The 20,719-nt window shown below is 41.2% G+C and overlaps 1 protein-coding gene across 1 annotated transcript in view; it reads right to left on the bottom strand.

Moving 5' to 3' along the window:
- The window catches only part of csmd2 (CUB and Sushi multiple domains 2), a 275,217-nt gene that overhangs the window by 69,309 nt on the left and 185,189 nt on the right, over window positions 1–20,719 (bottom strand). The window contains exons 29-39 of the mRNA XM_082521466.1: window positions 19,616–19,754; window positions 19,210–19,397; window positions 15,572–15,766; window positions 14,710–14,826; window positions 12,804–12,917; window positions 7,966–8,061; window positions 6,747–6,950; window positions 5,931–6,055; window positions 3,545–3,641; window positions 2,777–2,881; window positions 2,503–2,621 (exon numbers count right to left, since the gene is read on the bottom strand). Coding sequence (XP_082377592.1) covers window positions 2,503–2,621; window positions 2,777–2,881; window positions 3,545–3,641; window positions 5,931–6,055; window positions 6,747–6,950; window positions 7,966–8,061; window positions 12,804–12,917; window positions 14,710–14,826; window positions 15,572–15,766; window positions 19,210–19,397; window positions 19,616–19,754 — 1,499 coding nt within the window. The remainder of the gene's footprint in view (window positions 1–2,502; window positions 2,622–2,776; window positions 2,882–3,544; window positions 3,642–5,930; window positions 6,056–6,746; window positions 6,951–7,965; window positions 8,062–12,803; window positions 12,918–14,709; window positions 14,827–15,571; window positions 15,767–19,209; window positions 19,398–19,615; window positions 19,755–20,719) is intronic.

Here is a 20,719-nt window from a genome sequence, read left to right as displayed (position 1 = left end):
TGACAGCAAGTTGGTAAGAAGGCAGAAGGTAAGACAGATGACAGCTGTGCTAATCAGGGCAGCTCTTCATCTAGAAAACAGTTCTATTTGTGTCAGTGAAACTGAAATATAACACTCGGCCACAGCAGTGTGTAATTATATTCTGCGCCACCGTGTTTCTATTTACCAAAGGAATACTGATAATGCTAGCGCTGCTAATGTTATCGTCACAAATCAGACAGTATATCACAATGTGCGCAATGTCATGCACACTGCAAAGTCCCACACATTTCAGTGCCATTTAATATATCACATTATTAAATAATCTGATTATGAATTTGTGTGTTTAAGTCTCACTCTTGTCTGTGTGAAGTTTCTGACTTTAAGTCTATCTAGTACCATTTTTCTTCATCATCAGCTGATATTAGCTATTGTGGCTACTTATTTGCTAGCATTTATCATGGCCAGTGGATGAAAGCAGAACTAGGAAAATCACTTGAACCATGATATGAGAAGTGATATTGAATAGTTGAATTGACACTGTCCACTATTCTTGGCAATTAGAGCTGGGCGATAAAACGATAACGATATGTATCGCGATATAACTTTTACTCGATAGAGAAATTAAGCTACCGCGATAGACCTCGCCGCTCTTGTCCTCTTAAAAAAAAAAAAAAAAGGTCAGCCAATCCAAATTAAGTAGCGCAGAGCCGAACCAATCACAGCCGCAGCGTCACGTCGCGTGACTTGTTACGTACAGCACAAGTGCCAAGCCACACGTGTGTTTGTTTGGGAAGCAGCCAGCGGGGTAATGGAGCCAGCGCGTAATGGAGGAAATGAGTGTGCCGACTAGAAAAATCAACCGAGCGTGACCGAAGAGAAAACAGACGATGGTTCCAATGCCGGAGAGATTGTCGAACGGAAGAGCCACAGAAGTTCCGTAGTGTGAAGGTATTTCGGCTATTTCAAGTCTGACAAAAAACAGAGTAGCGTGCACTGTAAATTGTGCCGAAAGCAAGTCTGGAAATACAATAAACTGGTGCATGCGTCACACTGTGCGCCACGTTATTGTTTCGGTGAAATGAATTTCTACAATACTGTTACTGTTAATTCTACTCTCTGCAGTGTTTAAATGCTTACATATACACACAGTTACTGTCCGTCCACACATACGACTCGGTTCTGCTTCTATGCCCCAGCTTTGTTTACTTTTTCCCACCGAGGCTTCTAGACTTCTGATTGGCCAACATTTCTGCACGGTTAGGAATCTAGCTCCACCTGCTGCTTTGGCATGTTCATAGCAGCGTTTTCCTTCATTTCTCCCTTTATGTGTGGACGGGATTATTTTTTAAAACGAAAACGGAAAATCTCCGTTTTCAAAAATACCCGTGTACGTGTGGACGTAGCCTCAGTCTCTGACTGGAAGCGCTAATTCGTCATTCGGCTTTTGTCAGACTAAAGTAACTGTTAAAACTGTTTGAAAAGCTCAGCTATACAACAAGGAGAGATTGAGAATTTCCTTTTAGTTCTCAGTTTATTTGATATTGTTACAGTTAGTCATTTTTGTCTGTTCTTCTGTAAAACAAACTAAGATTTATTTTTAGAATTAATATTTTGTTTCTAAGTGGAATTGACAATTTAGTCTGTTTCGTGTGTTCTATTTTGAAACTTAAACGCTTTAGCGGTTGCCTTTTGTGTAGTTTGCAATATTTGCCTTTATTTATCTGAAAAAGTCTCATGTTCCTTAAGTACATCTACCCTGTTGAACTTATTATGGGAAATAAATATTTAAATAAAAACAAGCTGCTGATTATTTCACATTTTACTTGTGAGCAACGGCACATTTAAATCTTACAAATATAGTTATTTGGCTTATATCGTGATAGATATCGTTATCGCCTGAAATGAAAAAAACATATCGTGATATGAAAAAATCTCATATCGCCCAGCTCTATTGGCAATACACGTTTGCCAAAAACACAACAACCAGCTGATCCAATAAGAGTCAGATATAACGTAAATGAGTAAATACACAATTACACATAATACACGTTGGGGAAATCCGTTTTGTCTCTGAAATAAAGAAGAAGAAGAAGAGCTTGGCTTTTTAAATCACTAGTGTCAGTCATCAGTATAGGTCTTAAAATCCTATATTGGTCATGATTTACTTCCAAGTTAGTCATCTGGCTTTTACAGAACATAATACAGAACCCATACATGGCACCTGTTAAAGCCAAAGCCAGGGTACTGCCTACCTTATTGCAAGTTTGCAACAGACTATAGAGAATAAAAGTGATCACTTGCAAGAAAAATTGAAATGAACTAAAATAGCCAGAAGACCAAGTCCATCTATTCAACTTCTGTTTCTCTTTTTCTTGTGCCGTAAAAACACCCAAAAAACTGCAGCATGAGCAAGCAAGTGAACAAAAGCAGGGCTGACAAGACAGACACTATCGAAGGTGAGATTCAGCTTATTTTCGATGGTCATACATGACAGAACTATATGAAAGTTGGAGAGTTTACCTGTAGCGTATATCCTGGTTCACAATGGAATGACACCACGTTATTCATCTGAAGGCGCTCTCCAACCTTGATACCATTCATAGGAACTACAGGCTCTGGACAGTTAGTCAAAGACACGGCTAAGTGGATGATGAATGGAAACAAAAATATGGAGAGGGAGAAACAAAAAGAAATATCAAATTACAACAAGAGAAAATATCAAATAAACCTTAATGTCACTCTAAGAAGAAACAACCACTGTTTGAAGAACATGTTTTTTTCCCACACCACTTACTTTTGTATTCCAGCCTGAATCCAGCTGCAGACACGCTGATATCAGAGAAAAAGTGGAGGTAGAGTTGGTTGGAGGTGCTGTTGAGCAGAGCTGGGACCGTCGTGCCTTTGCGAGAAGATTAACAGTGGAGTTCAGGAATGCTATCTCCTCTATAGCTGCTCACTATAACTAACTATGCGTGAGTTGCAGGCAAACAGCTGAAAAGCGCGTCTGTTAGCGGCACAATGGTACGACCCATTGACTTTTTCACAAGTAGAGAATTTATTCCAATATTTTAGCAAGTGTTCAGATGATAAAAACCAAAAACTGTTCCAAAAGAGAGAAAAAACTGTAACCTGATATTAGCAACTCAAACTAGTGTGCCACTTTTCTGTCATCTCTTTACTTCAGGGCAGATCTAACATTTACTTTTGGTCTTGTTCCAAGTATAAGTTCCCTGTTGTTGCATTCTCGCTCTGACAGGAGTCGCAAAGATACTGTAACCAAACATTTGCCTCAACTCCACAAAGAATAACATAACCTTTGTCCAAAGGCAGCAAGATTTGTACCAGATTAGAACTGAAACTGAGCTACATGTGGCAGCCATCTTTTTTTTTCTAAAGAAATCTATGCTTTGGTTAGTAAACACAATATCTCTTCCAGACTGCAGGCTCTGCTCTGTGAAAAGTAATGAGGCTGTTTTCAAAATATGTTTTATGTCCAAGGTTGCACACATTAGACACGTTGAGGAAAATAAAGGGATATATAGAAATGCATATCCGGCAATACCCGAGAAGCTGCCAAGCATGGTGTCAGTGTTGTCGCCTCCGTCAAACACCTCCAGCGAATCCCAGTTCTGCTCTGTCACAAAGCTGATTACCTGGATCTGAGGCAGGGAACAGACAGGGAGAAAGAGGGGGCGGTAGAGGAACACAATTAGTGAAATGTAGACCAAAAAAAACAGTAAGGAAAGAAAGAGAGAGGGATGAGGGAGCAGATCTGGGAGGATTATGGGCAAGAAAATTAGAACGAAAGAAAGTATGTGAAGCTAGTTACTGTAAGTCAAGGACTAAAAACATGGTATTTGGTTATATCTACTCTTCCTTTAGGGTAAGGCCTGAAAAAACATAACCCTGCAGAGTGATTAATAGTCCAAGTATGAAAAAAAGATATTTCTATGTACAGCTCACTGGGGTTCCAGAGAAAACAACAGTAGTTAAGATTGCTGCGACAGCCTCTCAGAGTATACAGACATTTTTAATTCACTTCAAAATACATAAAGAGGACACGAAATGTCTGAAAAGCCAAAGAATAAGACACGATTAATAAGGCAATGCTTAATTAGACTCGCCTCCTTTTCCGACTGCGTTCAAGTGGTGGGAATTGGATTTTAAATTAAGAAGACTGTGCGACATGTGGCGAATGCTGAATATTCTTCAAAGAGACTAAATCTACAAATGACAGTTGCGACCAGTAGGAAGACCAAAATACCACATGCTATAAGAGTAGCAGTCTAGATACCAAAACTTATTTTGCTGTTAAAACAGAAAAAAAAAACAGTAAAACATGCCAAATTCTATGAAACTGACAATGGATTTTGTTTTCCTCAGTCTTTGTTGTCCTTTCTTTTTCCCCCCACTCTCCTTCCCATCCTCCCCTTTTTTGTTCCCTCTCACGTCCATTCCTCTGCTGTCTTCTCTGCTTCTGATGGTTATAGATCGGATATGAGCCAATTAAGGGGGCTGTAGGGGCGCTGGTGCACCGGGCTCCCGGAGAGACGAGGCAGATCACAGATTGATCTTTCATTAGGGGGCCACAGCAAATGTGCCAGCAAGGCACCTCGCTCCTTTAAGTTCTCTTCTAGATCGTGACACTCCAATCTAATGTGTTTCGGGGAGCTGGTGGAGGAGAGCAATGGAAGGCAACAAGAAAAAAGATGTCTGCATAAAAGAGAAGGAACAGGGGGGCAGGATTCTGCTGCAGAGACATAGATACAGAGCCGTAAACTCTCTTAAGTTTGCAGTGACCGTGTAGCAAATGTGCAAATGTGTCTCTCTCTGTAGAAATATTACAAAGAAAAATGATGGCATACTATCATTTGACTGTACCTCCAAAGTGAGAAATGCGTATGTAAGTTTTGTGCTGTTTACCTTTTGGAGGATTACACAGTGTCAGCTCTCTGCTGTTATTTCTGGTCTACTTCCCCTCCAAACAAATGCTGGCGTGAAGTGTGGCATGCTAAGTGTGCCTTTGGGCCATGTTGTGTATTTGACCTGCAAGGACAGTCAGCTGAGGTAGGGGAGCTAATAGCTGAGGGACGCCACTGAGGTTATTAAGCACAGAAGCTGAAGCATAAGCCTAAAAACTTTTCTGCCAGGCAGATCCACAGGGACCTTGCCCAGGTTCCATGAGATTCCATCACACACACATCGCGGAATAAGAATATGCAAACTGAATTAACTCCCGGGAAAGGAAAAGGAAAGTAATTGAAGAGGTGATTATAGGAAAATTTATTTCAGGTTGTACAATCTGAAGGTTCTGGTATAGTGATCTGCCAAATTAAATTTGGAGCCTTTAAAAAGGCCCAGAGACACTATCACCTCACAGCTCCCCACAACTGAGAGGCCTGTAAAAGCAATACCTTTATATACTGTGTGCAGCACCATTAATTGGTCTTTGGTAAGCTGAAAGCATCTCGTCACACAGAGGTCTGTTGTCAAAACAACAAGGATCATAAAGGCTAGAAGCTAGAGGTGGACAACCACTGTGAATGGCTTTAAAAAAGTGGTCAGAGACAGTTTTAGAAAGATTACTCTGCATGCTCAAGAACAGGCTGCTGTAGCTCAGACAATGAAAGCTAATGTGTTGGCAGAAAAACAAATGTGGTCTTACACTTATATCCTTTATGTCTATAGGAAACCTATAGAAAACCTTCACCAACCCAGAACCCCAGCATAGATGCCAAACTCTAACTATAACATGCCGTTGTAAAATATTTTCAAATGTGATTTTACTTTCCATAAATATAATCAGAGCGGGGTTTCCTTGGGCAACATGTGGAATTGGAAAGGGATTTAGGGGACTGACTGCTAACGTTGGTGAATCTGCCTCTGGTTTACCAATCCTAGCATCCAGGAGGTGGTCTGATGCCTACCAGAAACTTTATTGTACAAACCTGGATTCCTGATCCTTCGGGAACTGTGATCTTCCACACACAGTTGAGGCTGTTGAGGTAGGGCTCAGGAAATCCAGGAGATAAGATGGTGCCAGTTCGCTGGGTCAGATTACCTCCACATGGAACTGTGAGATAAGAGGATGAGGTTAAGGTCTAAGTTACTTTAACAGTGTGCAAAATGCAAAGAGAAACAGATCATGTAATAAACATGCTCATATCAGAACCAGAATCAAAATGTACACGACGACGACGACATGCTGTACATGATCCGCCTGGTTTGTGCTTGCACACACAAACTCCTAAGGAGTGTTTACAGTCCTCAGACATTGTCCTCCCAGCTTGTCTTGTTCAAGTCACATCTGGCGACAGCACAGGAGCATCTGCTTCAGCTGTAAGCTGTGTATGAGAGTGTGTCTTCGTATAAGCATGTTGGTTTCTGTGTGCGCATCTGTGTGTGTGTGTGTATGTCCATCGGTGTGTATTTGTGACCCTGAGCAGTGCCTGCCACCTGCTCGTTGCATGGCTGAATCTCACTATATAGCTACAGGCGATGGCTGGCAGCCCACATCTGTGTCAAGATGGAAGCTTGAAGCTCAAAATATCAAGTATGTGAACCAGACAGAAGGAGAGAGTGAGTGAAAAGGCAAATAAACTGAGGTAGAAAGAAAACAAAAAGAAGCAGAACTCAGCTCAGGATTAGAGTCCAGTTAAACAAATGCTTATATTAGATATCAAACACGTGGAGTTAAAGCTTACAGCCTGACTTTAAAACAAGTGTGTGTATGTTTTTGTGTGTTTTAAGTATCCGTGTCCTACCTATGCAGCTGGGTATCGAGCTGTTCCATTGTGCCAGGGCATTGGGAACGGTTAAACATTCGATAGCGCTCGATCCCTCCAGGACGTAACCAGGGCTGCACTCGAAGCGGACCACGGCGCCGACGGCAAAGTTGTTACCCATTCGTCTGCCATTTCGGGGCTCGGGGACTGAGCTGCACTGGGTGGCGCTGGTCCGCGGCACGGCTGTGAACAGGTAGGATGGTGATGTGATTTGATTTGAGTCATTATGCAGGATACTTTAAATTAAATAATGTGTAAAAGGCTGCTGTGCTTCTACGTAACCTGGAGTTAGAGATACCGACCTACTATGCTTTACATTTGAGTAGGGGCTCAAGCAGTTTTAGTTCCTTGCCTTTTAAACCAGGAGTCTTCTGATTGGCTCCCTCAATAAAAACAGAACATATGACCAACTGTGTGCCTGAGATGAACATATTAGGAATCTCCACCTTTGTTTACATCATCCAGAGCCAAAGGTGGAGAAGTCTGTTGTTTCTAAGCATTTACAACCCATGAAACTTTATCTTTTGACTCACATGGATTACCTGCACATACGGCGTCATGCTAATTATTTAAAACTTATTATTTCACCATGACAGGAAAAAAAAAGAGCATAGCAGCTACTCTTTAAATGTAAACTACCTACACATTTAATATACAATAGAAAAATCTCACTACTTGATTTTGTGATTTCTTTTTAGTGTCTATGTCAGTGTGATCACAATGCCCAGAACAGACAATACAAAATATGATATTCAGCTCTGCTTTTTCCTTGGCGTTGTTTCAGCGTACTTGCCAAAAAGAAAAGAAAAAAAGAAAAAAAAAAGTATTATTTATTCATTAAACATTCTTCGGGGCTGCCACTGCCTTTGGATATCTACAGCAAATGTCATTTCTGGTACAGTGCACTGTTTAAGGGAAATAAGAATTCAAAAAAGCCCCTCTTGGGGGGGAAAAGAACAACGGGAGAGTTTAAGCACAACTTTTTCGCACAGCTTCTGCAGATGCATGCGCTCGAGCACATCACGGCTGAGACAGCGGCTGAAGGTGAATCCTTGCAAAATCACTCAGCAAGTCATCTGATATGGACACGGAGGGGGGGTGTTCGAAGAGAGGGAATTAAAAAAAAGGTAACAGAATTTGTTTCGGAGTGTGTGATTGTGCGTGTGTGTGTGTGTGTGTGTGTGTGTTGCACACTCACCCTGATAGACCAGATGGAATCCTCTAGAGCTGGATTGGCCTTTGGAGGTAAAGCGGATCAGGATTTGGTTGGAGGTTGCTAATGGCAACGACTCACCTGCGATAAGATCAAGGTTTTTTAGCAAACAAATTTTTAGCAAAACGCTTTGTTCTGCATCAGTTTACGTTTGTGTTGCTTTCTGGTCACTGAATCACCAGCTCTGTTAATTTCCTCCCTCCTGAATGTGAATCCTGGAGACTATTTTTAGGAACTCGTTCTGCACATCCAGCATGAAAATTAAAGAAATGCAAGAGCTAGGGAATCTGCAATGACTGAGGGAAAGAGGACATTCTGTAGGTCTCTGGATATGGATATATTTAGAAGTGCTATTCATGTACTGCATTGCAGGAAAGTGCAAAGAGGAAAAAAAAACACGTAGGTATCTCATCCAAGTGAAATCTTGCTGTTTGGTCTAGAGCTGTGCTCGGTGATGTTACGCTTTCACAGAAAAACTCACTGGGGTGAAAATATAACATGCTTATAGAAGGCTTTGCACCATCTGTGGTGCATGCAAATGCATGTTGATTATTCAGATTAGCTTAATACTTTGCAGCCACAGAGTACTCTGTTTATCTTCCATACCTGTAGGAAAGCCAGAAATATCTGTCAGGTACATTGTGACTAAATGGTAATCTTGCTTATTGGCACTGATAGCATTGTGTGAGGGTGCAGCTGAGCCTCTGACTGCAGTCTGCCTATACCAAGTGATGTCCCGAAGCGTAAAACCTGCATTTGATCAGCGTTTGAGCCTCACTCTCTATCATGTTCTTGTTTTTCCCGGTTTGATAATTGTTTGTGTTATTCCAGCTGGGCTAAGGCAACTCACATTCCAATTTTTAGTTCTCAAGAGTTCCTCAGTTCCCCAATAATTTATACGGTGGGGTGTCAGATGACTTTTAAGCGCTGGAGAAGCAGCTGCAGTGACCAGACCTCCTGTGACTTTTTGTCCCGGGCTGTTTCCGAATTACGGAATCAAATTCAAGGTTGCATTTTTCACCTGCTGCCTAAGGCTCTCCACAATCAAGCTCCTGGAAGTCTTACTGTACAGCTTAAATTGCTTTGGGTAATTGGTGTGAGCAGGCCTTTTGATAGTGCTCTTTGTTCTTTGGGTATAAAATTTGATTTTTAAACTACACGCAAGGACAGTTTACTAAGAATTTAAGGGGTTCGCCACATTACGAGACTCTTTACTCTAATAGCATTAGTCAAATAAAATGTGATTATACTGAGGTCAAAAACATCTAACTGTGAAACAAATCCTGAGAGTACGTTTTTGTTTTGTTTTTTAATTCCTAAAAATTACCCATACGATCCCCTGCAATCCCCATTAGCCCATATTGTAATTACACAAAAGGAGAACCCCCATGATGTATCCAGTGTGGTGTAAAATTTGTTGACTGACACAGAACATGATACAAAGCGTGATCATCTCTGTCTCTGCCTCTCTGTCTTTCTCTCAGTGTGGTGCTGACTGGCGTTCTGCTGTGAATCTCATTATTCTATGTCTGCTTGCTGTCACACTGTAGTGGGAGTCAGACGTGCTTAACCTCAGAGGCAACATCTGTGTGTGGATGTGTGCGTGTCTGTGTTAGTGAGTCTCAGTGAGTCTGCTCTGTGCTCTTAGGCTTTCTGAGAGCTTCTGCACCTTTAAATGCAGTGTCCTGAGATAGCTCCAGCGGCACAGTTTCTTAATGAGTCATCACCGTGAATGTTCAGGTTCCACTGCTGGATCCCAGAGCACGCTGGCTAGTTTATTAGAGGAACCCTTGCTGTGTGCTGTCATGGTGACAGTGTTTCATAATTTGCTGCACAGGGCAAGTATCCGTGCAGTAAGAGCAAACACGTGTCAGCATGTAACTTACTGGCTCTCTGGCCATTGTCCAGCATCCCGACCACTTTGTCCTTAAAATGATCTTCAGCACTGACATGTGAAAGGCTAACGAGGTCAAGTCTGACTTTGGCTGGGATCAGTGCCTGAATTTCAATGCTAGTTACTTCTGTGCACTGATAAACAGCGTCAGCGAGAAAAATTCTGGTTGTTAAAAATCACAACTAAACAACAGGTTTAGAGTTTAAAAAAAGAGTTAGTCAAGTGCGGATATCAGGTGGTGAATTTTAATTCTTAAGTTACATTTTGTGTTTATTCTGCAGTGAGCTGAAAGGGGACTTTAGCAAACTCTAGTCCTATATGGCCAGGAGAGAGACAACTGCCATTTTCTTCCCTTTTTTCTTTTTTTCAAATCGATTATTAAAAAATTAGCATTTAGATAGGTGTCCTTGATTTCTTGAATCAGTCATTTTGTTCTTCTCTTTTCTAATTCACACCTTTTTTTACTGTTAATTTATTCCACATTTCATTTCTTCTTATTTTATTCTGTTTGTCCCCACTGCCTCTGATAACTCCGAATCACTGGCATTTCTCTGTAGAGAAAGTATTTTACCTCAATAAGCATAAAAGGAATGAAAGCATACAGCTGAATACTTGACTGAGATCATTTAGTAGAGAATCTGTTTTTCAAGGTCTGCATAATTACAGAAAAATGCTCCGTGCTTTGACTTCTGTGATTTAACATGTTTGGCAAATGCCATCCTGCCATTAACCAAAAACCCCAAACTGTACTGTACATACTGATAATGTCTATTATTTTGACATGACAGCATGTGTGACGAAAAACAGATTCAACTGAAAACACAGGAGACAAAAGTTCCACAATTTAAATCAGAGTAGAAACAAGAACTGATCAAATAATGGTATTAATAAAGTCTACCAGCTAAAGTAAGTGTGGACCTGATAAGAACCATGTAAAACAAGGACAGAAAGTGGGTGAAAATAAGGTGAAATACATCAGAAAAAAATAAAAATAAAAAGAATGAAGCTAATTCCGTGCGATGTACGCTTGCAGATGTAAATGTTAGTAGATTTGTAAGCTTTGCTGCTTTGGTATGGTGAATGGAGATACATGATTCTGGTTTGTGCCTAATTCAGTGGCAACGTGTGGGCTAAAATCTCTCTTCCCTTGCCAAAGTGTGTCAGCTTTGCTCTGCCATGCCTGGTTAGATAGCTCTGCGAACCTGCTGCCTCGAGTCCGTAGTTAATATAGCATCCTGTTTATTGAGCTGTAAACTGGATTTTCTGAGGCTGCCCTGGACACAAACCAAAGTAATCATTTTGCTTTTGTCAAGCCACAGGGCGAGGGCAGGCTGAGACGGAGGGGTGCCCTAAACTCGGCACCTTTTCACTCACACCCTCTTCAGAGGTCGAACCTCCCCGACTACAGCCATTGCTTTTATAGCCTATCAGTGCAGTTGTAGTATTTATGACATCCATTCATCAAAAATAATATGGCACACATTTAGTTATTTTTTGCCTTTTAACTTTTAACCTTAAAACTGTTGTCCTTTTTTACCATATTCCACTCTCATAACTCTCTTTTAGTGAGTTGTGTGCGTATGTGTGCTCCACTTTCTGTAGACATCTACTCAGCACTGCTACACAAGTGGGCTCTTTATACACTAGTGACACACGAACCACTGTGTTGTATTTGTCTGCAACACGCACTTGATTCAAATATGACAGTATAGGTTAAGTTTAAGTTTGGACGCTGACCTAATGACAGAAAACAAAAACTGGAATTAAGTTACCAAACAAACCGAACATGGATTGTCTGGTTAAAGCAGTACTATCTACGTGCCGTAGCTCATCATCTGTGGCTTAGAAGCACTAGCAGAACTACACTGTGCAAGTCTAGCTTTGCAGACACGGCCAAATAAATGACTGAATTTAAGATTATTTAGCACCACTCATGAATGTAATGGGAAGAGACAGATATCAGCTCAAAAAAAGTGAAGGTAAAGTGCTTGTTTAAATGTATTTGAATCATAACATCATTACGAAACTTGAAGGTTTTCCTGTAATTGCTAATGTCATTAGGTAGGTTGAGCTCCAGGAATACAATTATTACTTTTTTTTTGTGAGGTCACTCTCTACCGGCCACCTATTGCAAATATGCAATAGTTTTAAAGGGAAGCATTCACACGTGCTCACAGGCATGTGAGGGCATCGTATTGCAATATATATGGAACGAGTGCAACACCGTTACTTTACATAGCAAGCTGTTAGCGGCTGACGTCATAAACCCTTAAAGATCCTTTAGCTCCCAGCAAGACCCTGTGTTTACAATCTCTGCTTCCATTTCTTTGTATATCATAATATATTATCTTATTTATCTTTCCATGTAACAATTAATATAAAAAAAAGTATCTATCCAGTTGTTCCACTAGTTTAAAAAAGTAGAAGTTATAGCATAAACAGGCACCTTGTGGATCACTGCACTTGTTTGCCTACATAACTACATAATTTGTGTAATACCAATTCAGGTGTACGCTCATGCAAGGCTTGAGCCTGTCTGTAGATATGTTATCCCTGTGACTCCTGTTGTCACTGCTGAATTGTGTTACAGCTCAGTGGAGCCCACCTGCAGCCACCGCGGTTCTGTCTGCGTCAGCACTGTGTCTCTGAGTTTAAACGGATCCTTGTGAGAAGGATAAGTCTAAGACAACAATTTTATTCAGTCCCCTGTCATGTCAAGAATAATGGCTTCAAATAGTCAAACCACTGTTACTGATTTGGAACGAGCTAGTGCTGAAGATGAAACAAAGCTATACAAATGTGCATGAGTCACGTCTTGCCTACCTCTAGTTGCATGCAAATAGCTTCTATTTTTTGCCTCCCTCAAGTTTGATACCTGCTGAAATCGGAATCGCGTATTCAGGCATCTGAAATGTGCGTGTGTGGGTACCTGTGTGTGCTCCAGAGAGCGAGCTAAGAACGCGGGAGTGCTGCGTTGCCCCATCGTAAACCTCCACGATGTCATTCAGGGCCGTCTGGAAGAAGGCGAACTGACTGAAGACCACTAGGAAAAACAGACGCAGTCATGAAATTGACATCAGAGAAGAAATGACTCAAAAACAAAACAAAATAAAAGTACTCATCATCCAAAAGAATATTTTCAACACCGTTTGTAATCAAAAACTCTCCTTTAAAGCAAGCTAGATAATACTGCCAGTTATGACAACGCAGCCAAAAAAACCTGATATTACAATAGAGATCAGCAATCCTGTCTGGCCTTGATTGCCTGTCAGGAGATGAAAGGCTTTGCAATGACAATGTGTAGCTAAATCTCCACTACAGTGCTTTCATCCTTTCAACCAACCCTTTCCACTGCTGTTGCCTGAACATATTCAGCCCCTCCACAATCAATCTGTCTCGTTTACTCGCAGCACATATCGCAGGTGGAGAGTAAAAAAAGAGCAGAGGTGAAAGAGGGGACTACTGCTCCTCCATCAAAGTGTGGTTCCTTATGTTCTGAGATCCACTTATTTGACATGATTCAGCATCTATAATCTCCAGCCTCATCTTCAGCGATTCCCATTATTTGTGCATCCTCTTCATCTGCGTCTCTGATAAGAGAACCCAGTCATTGCGGCAACACCCACCCTGTCCTCTGCATTGAAGAAAATAGCCTATCATTAGCATTAGTGCATCAGCCTAATGAGAAGTGGCAAGAATGGAGGCGAGAGCATTTGTGGCTCATCACGACAAAGTGAGTTGCCTTGGGCCTCGCTGTCATTTTCCAAGAAAATGCAAATGTGGACTTTAATTATTTCAATTTCCTTTCTCGCTTTGATTCGGCCGAGCGAAATACGCTGCCGACAGGTTCCAAGAAGGATAGGTGCCCGGTCGTTTTGGAGCAGAGCCGGACCTCTGAATGAGCGTCATGACCTCAATATTCAAAAGACTGGGGTGAAGTAGCCAGAAGCCAAACACATGCCCGCCACTGCTTTTTTGGTGTAATTTAACAATGATAGGACGTGAGCTTGCCCCTCGAGAGGCATGGTGCTGATAACTCATTAAGGAGCCAGAGGGAAGAGAAGAGGAAGCAGGAGATAAAAGGAGAGCAAGACAGAGCGCCCGAGATAGAAAGTGAAACGGAGCGGCATCCCGAGCAGGCAAGTGAAACATGTTTAAATCTGAATATACGTGCTTGTGCTGTGTTGTGTTCCTCTTCCCACACCCTTTGCTTTCTGAATAAATTCCCGCACTTACAGTATGGCATCACATATTGGAAGAAAACTGTGACCTTTAAGAAGGAAATGCCAAAAAGCTGCAAAATTTCGGAAACACTGGATCTAATTATATTTCGGTGGATGCGTGCCTCTGACTGACGTTTTATATGACTAGTGTATAAGCTGGTGATTAAATTGCTCTTCCACAGTGATGTAAAAAAGTATGTGTAGCAATGAGACCGATGAATATAGGGACTATCAATCACTCTGTGATTTTAAAAATAAAAAACATTTGGTAAGGACTGAAAGAGGATGGGCGCTTTTACAAGTTTGACACAAACTTTCTCTCTCTGGTGCAGCTTTCGCTAAAAATATTTAGTTATGGGAAAAAAATCTCAAGTTTTTTTCTTTTTATTCTCTTGCCTTCAGCCTTGAAAAATATGTATAACTCAGTGAGGTACTTGAGCATTGTTTGAGCCTGATAAGGAATTATTATTATTATTATTATTTGGCATTACAGAAAAAAATTCATCTTAATTAAGCACCAATAATTAACCACCTTTATACACCGGCACAAAAACACACAATAAAACATCTGCCAGGAAGAGTGTAAAAGAACGCTCTCACTTCTTGGCTTACCGTAATCTTTGGGCACGACTACAGAGTACAAACAGGTTCGTGCGCTGCTGTAGTTGCCGGGGTAACCAGGAGACAAGACCACTCCCTCTGAACCAGTGTACTGTCCACCACATAGAGCTGCAAAAAGACATAAATGAGAAATAAAAAAGAGACGACCAAAAAAAAAAGGAAAGGACAAGGCAAACATGACAGGAAGGTCTACAGCCAGAAGTGGAAGATTCCATTTCTCTCCCCCCTCCTCCTACCTTTCCATCCCCTCTGTTCCATCACTCCTAAATTACTTTTCTTGTCTGATTGGGCTTTCAGTGGAAGATGTCCCCAGTGATTGTCACAGTGAAATTGCAATGTTTTCTAAGTGTCCGTCTGGGTTAGCCTGGGCGTGCTGAGACCCGGATTGCTTCTACTGGTTAAACCCCCCCAAAAAATGCTCAGCACACGCTTGTACCCTGAACCCTTGTTTCCCCACGTGTGAAAATCTGCATGGTATGAGCTCGTCTTCCACCTGGCATACAACTAAAGCTTCACACTGTGAGGGCCATACGATTCTGTGGTGTCAGGGATCTTTCACGAGCTCTCCCGGGGGGTGAACTAGTGAGCTAGTCGTGTCATGGGAATATCAGAGAGCAGTTCCGCTGTGAGCGTGAGGAGAATATATGCAAAATAAGCAGCACTCTTTAAATTAAAGCTGCACTTGCACAACTATTAATGTTAGCAAAACCCACACAGCTTTGCACATACACCTGTAGGACACTGCTCTATGGGAAAAATAGCCTAATTGTATAGACATGTTTACACGTGACAAATCTATAAGCGCTGATGTGGTTTGTGTTCCTAACAACCGTCTCCAGATGTCAGTATTTACCAATGCAGATGGGTTTGGGTTTGTTCCAGCTCGGCTTGCCATCCACCCCCATGATGCAAGTGAGCGTTGGGTCTCCCTCTAGTGTGTAGCCACTGTCGCAGTGGTAGGTGACGGTGGAGCCCAGCTTGAGATTGGTGCCCACCCGTGTCCCATTGCGCACCAGGCCGGGCTCAAAGCAAGACTCCCTAGGGTTCTCTGCAGAGAGAGGTAACGCAGTGGAAAATCAGTGACAGAAGTGAGCAGGCGTTGTTATTTCATGAAAGGATTTTTTTTTTCCCTGCATCCAGCTGTAGCCGTGATACTGGAACAGAAGCTGTTCTCTGCCTAAGGTTACTGATACACTTGGATTTCGAACTTCCCTTCCTCCTTTGTGGCTGCGTTTGCTTTCACCCCCGCCCCACCGTTTCCTGCAACTCTGTGCTTTCCTCTGTCAGTAAATATATCTCACTGACTGACGGCCACTTTTCTCTCTAGCCCTTGACGGTGGCCTCTCATCTGTGGCTGCTGGGGTATGTATGGCTGTGGAGAAAGACAGGCAGCTGATTGAGAGTGGCATGGCTCTGGCCCAAGGTCTGCTGACTGCACATAACCGCCTCTCAACCAACGCTTCGCTGTGCAGTCAACTAGAGAAGACAATGCACATACGCAAGCTTTCTTTGTCAAAGACACACACACACCTACACTCGTACCCTGCCAAACTTCACTTGCACAAAACCTGCAACCGACCACACACATCAATCATCACTTCTGAGATCATAAGAAAGATGTCTTGCTCAATTTACCATCGCATTGTTTTCAGGTGGAAAATGTACACGTGAGTGGAGGCCTGTCAATTTGTCACACTTCACACCTTTACTGCTAAAATAAACACGGGGGGAAAAATGCCCAAAGCAATTTAATTCAATCTTAAAACCCAGTCCACTTTCCCAGCAAACTTTAATATTTGATGACTTACACCCAGCGTAGGAAGGTGAGTCAACTGTTTTCTCATTAGGGAAATTTCAACTGACACTTGAGTGTCTGACAGAATATATGTTCAAGAACCTGAGCTGCGTCAAAGGAGCTAGCTGAGTGCAAACTTTAAACAGGGAACACTGTAACAATGTTCATATAGCAGAAGCATTTCTTAAAAAAGGTTCACTGGGAGGTCAACAAAAAAAGACTAACCCACATTAAAATGAGTCCCAGAGCTGACAAAAAATGTAACATTCTTCTTGTATTTTATTGCTTCACTGAAAATAATCAAAGCATGACACCTTTATATTTTAAGAACTTTTGGCCTCCTTATATCATCTTGCACTTAAAGATTTATATTTCGCATTGTACACCAAGTACTTTAAAAAAGTTTCTTCATTTCCATTTAATACTTGTACAGCTGCTGTTATTGTGTATATATATATTTATATTTCTTCATACATTCTTATATATTTCTATATTGTGTATTTTGTTGTATTTTCAACTTTAATTTATATATTTTATCTTATTCTTTCCCAGTTAAATTTACCCTTCATTCTAATTTGTGTTGTACAGTTATTTCATTTTTAACTTTAATTTTTATATTTTATTTTATTTTATTCCTTCCTAGTTAAATTTACCCTTTTTAATTTTCATATTTATTTCCCATCTTATTCATAGCCTTTTCTTTTATCTTTAGGTCACGAGCAGTTGTATAAGCATTTCACTGCATATCGTACTGTGTATGACTGTGTATGTGACAAATAAAATTTGAATTTGAATTTGATTTGATTTGAAGTACATGGTGTATTAGATCAAATTTCTAATTCATTGATGACAAAATTAGACACACAGGAAATAAATGTTGAATTTCTAAGCTGAAAGTTGGGGAACTAATGATATCACAGAGTGCTAGGGCCAGGTATGTCTGCTGACTGCCACTACCTGTTCTAAACAAGGGTTATTTAGCCATGAACCTTGTTTTGATATGTCATGAAAAGAAATATATATATATTGGTGGTGAAAACATCTTTCAACGATAAGAAAGATGTCAGCTAGGACACCCTGCCCTCACCCTCGACAAAAATACCCCAAGCTTTTGGGGCTGAAGGGTAAAAATGATGGACATGAAAAGAGACAGCGGAGCTGTGATAGATATAGTAGGCATTAGGAAAGGGCTGGCCCTTGGCACAAGCTGGTCTGTAAATAAAATGAGCTGATTTAACAACCCTTGACCCTGATTTACAGATGTGAGTGAAGATGTGAGAAACGCATCGTCTGTTTTTTCCATTTTATTGTTGTGTTTTTAAAGGAGACATTTAGTGGTAAATTGGAAGAGAGCCCAAGATTTGATGAAGGTGTTGGATTAGAGAAATAATGTGCATGTTTTTGTGTGTAAATGTTCTTGTCTGTGTCTTGTGAGTGTCATTTAAATGTGGCTCAGGTATGGAAAGTCTTTGAGTCCACATATTTCCCTGGAGAGCCAATGTGAAAAGCGTAAAAGACCTAATCAAAGGATGCCTGAGACAAGAAAACAGAAAGACATAAAGACTGCTCAGTGAAGAGGCTGACAGCACCTCGGGCGCATTTTGTAATATGATTTTCAGGGCCGGGTTGACCAAATGCCGGATCGGGCCAACTCGTCGACGTGCTGTCTTCTCACCAACCAGACCCGAACTCGCAGCCAAACGCGCTTTTGTGCCATGTTGTTTGTCTGAAACCGAGGAGGTAATTTATGTATTATTTGGTTATGGTTCATTAGTGTGGAGAATTGGAAGTGGGGCGAGGGAGTTTTTCGAAGCCACACACTGGGTCCATCTGCTCTACCAGATTGGCCATACAATATCACACACTGCAGTGAATGTTGCTGGGAGTGAGTTAAGGGGTAGACTCTGTAACGCTGTCTTGCCGAAACATTGTTTCTCACTTCATTTAAGGACAGTTTGCCAATGAGTTGGAGGGCTGCGGCGCATAAACAGGTAGAGTTCTCAAATCAGTCGACTGCTTGTACATCAAATCCTATCTGAGCGCGAGCCAAGAAACGGGAAGCTTTGGGGTCAATGTGGAATTGGTTAAGTGTCTGATACCTTAAACAACTCTAATAGAGGTAGGGAGACTTAGGAAGATTTAACACTGCTCTCTCAAGCAAAACCCCTAACATAGATGCTGTGTCTAATTTAGAGCTTCCTCAGCATCTGTGTATTTGCTAGGAAGTGAGGTAGTCCCCTACAAGGCTGAAACAAAAATGCAGAACAAACAGATGTGCAACACAATCCTTAAACCAAGTGGCCCTCTGTGACCACTCGTGAACAGATACATTTGGGTCCCCTGAACAATGTGCTGCGGTCAACCGTGCTTAGACATGAGACAACAAAATGCTGTTTGCTCCAGTCTATCAGAGGCCCTTAGTGCAGCTGCACTGATCACGAGCCGACAGTTGTTTGTTTTCAGAATTCCTGCTAGGAGGCGCACGTTAATAATGACACCCAATCAGGTGCGCAACCTTCTTGAAATCTGCTGTTTTGTTCACAATTATAAGATGCTGGATGTGGAAAAAAAGAAGCCAAAATGAACACTTTAATTCTAATGGAAATGCAAAAAAGACAAAAAAACTCTTTCTCCCAGCGTCACTGTTTTTTATCCAATTAACCAAATACTGCATTGCTTTAAGAAAAGACATGTACCTGTGTACTGCAGCACAAATCCATTGCTGCTGAGAGAGGCGTCGCTGCGGAAAGCCAAGAAGAGCGTGTTGGAGCTGCTCTCAATGCGATCGGGAACATCTGTGCCATAAAAGCTACCCAACAAGGGGCTGAGGGAGTCCGGTCCATCATAGATGTGCAAAAAGTCATAACTTGGCTCCAAGCTGAACCTGGTTAAAGAGAATAACATTAAAAATATAATCACATAACTGCTGCTTAGATAGGCTGCGAGTAAGGTAACATAGCTTTACTAGGATGACTTTGAAAATAAAATGTGAAAAGTGGAAAAGGTTAAAAGATCAACTGAAGCATAAATCCCCCCCTCTGTTGAAAAGTCAAAACATATGCGTTGACATTTTTTCCTTTTTCTTTTCTACTGAATGCTTACTGGTTGAAGGTCAGAGAGATGACATAGTCCTGTGTGACAGTAACTGTCCAGTCACACTCTCGTCCGTGAGGATACGGTTCAGGATAGTCTGGAGACAGAATCAGCCCACTAGGACCTGTCAGGTTCCCGCCACATGGAGCTATGACAAGGAAGAAATCTATTACAGTTCACTGCAGTCGAGGAGCAAACAGCAGTGGCATCTGGACAGCAACTGAACTGCTATCAAACAACAGAGCTGATCTCAGTTTATCTTAAGATGCTGGAATCTTTTATTTTTCATTGCATAGATGTGTGTTTCATTTTGTTTGAGAACTCACTGATAAGTGTTCTTCTTAGCATTTATTGTTGGGTAAGACCAACACATTTCTAGTATGAGCCTCCATCATCCCAGTTAAAAACAAATAAACAACAAATATGATCAAAACAGAGGACACACAATTGTATGGTGTATACTGCAAGTGAACCTCAAATAAACTATATATAGATTACAACTACATGATGCTGCCAAACAAAAAGAGTTTATATAAGTGAGGAAAATATGCAATGTTTAAGCTGGAAGAAGGATGAATCAGAAGTCCTATTAAGTAGTTAAAATAGCCTGCAGGAAACAACTCAACAGTAAATCTTCTTTAAGCCTTTTGGACTTTGATAGCCTGGATCTATATAATGTTTTTTTCCCTGCGATTGTGCTGATGGCTGATTATAGCCAAAAAGAGTTTGTTGTTCTCAAAATAAATACTTATCAGTGAGTGTTGGGATTGTGTCTGATCACCAAGTGTCCCTACGCTTTGGAATCTGACAAACTGCTAACTTTAAATTTTTATTTTTCTAATGTTTTGCACAAGCAAAGTGACAACTTATAATGAAAATCAATTTGAAAAACAATCGAAAAACTTACTGGTCAAAAATTGCCCTAAAACAACACAGCTACATAGCTGTAAGAACCTCAGCTCGTACTCCATGTGCTGTGCAGCTTCCCCACAGGACGTTGGAGCAGCAGTTGATTGATCTAACTGAAACCTAGCTAATGCACACAGATGTTCTCTTACCTCATTCTCACCTGTGTCAGAAGTGTCCGATTGTTCGCCAAAAATGATCTAATTA

This window comes from Aulonocara stuartgranti (assembly GCF_965226115.1).
Source record: "Aulonocara stuartgranti genome assembly, chromosome: 22".
Classification (NCBI taxonomy): Eukaryota; Metazoa; Chordata; class Actinopteri; order Cichliformes; family Cichlidae; genus Aulonocara; species Aulonocara stuartgranti.
Note: the sequence above shows the minus strand (reverse complement) of the source record. Positions and strands in the feature narration are given on the sequence as shown.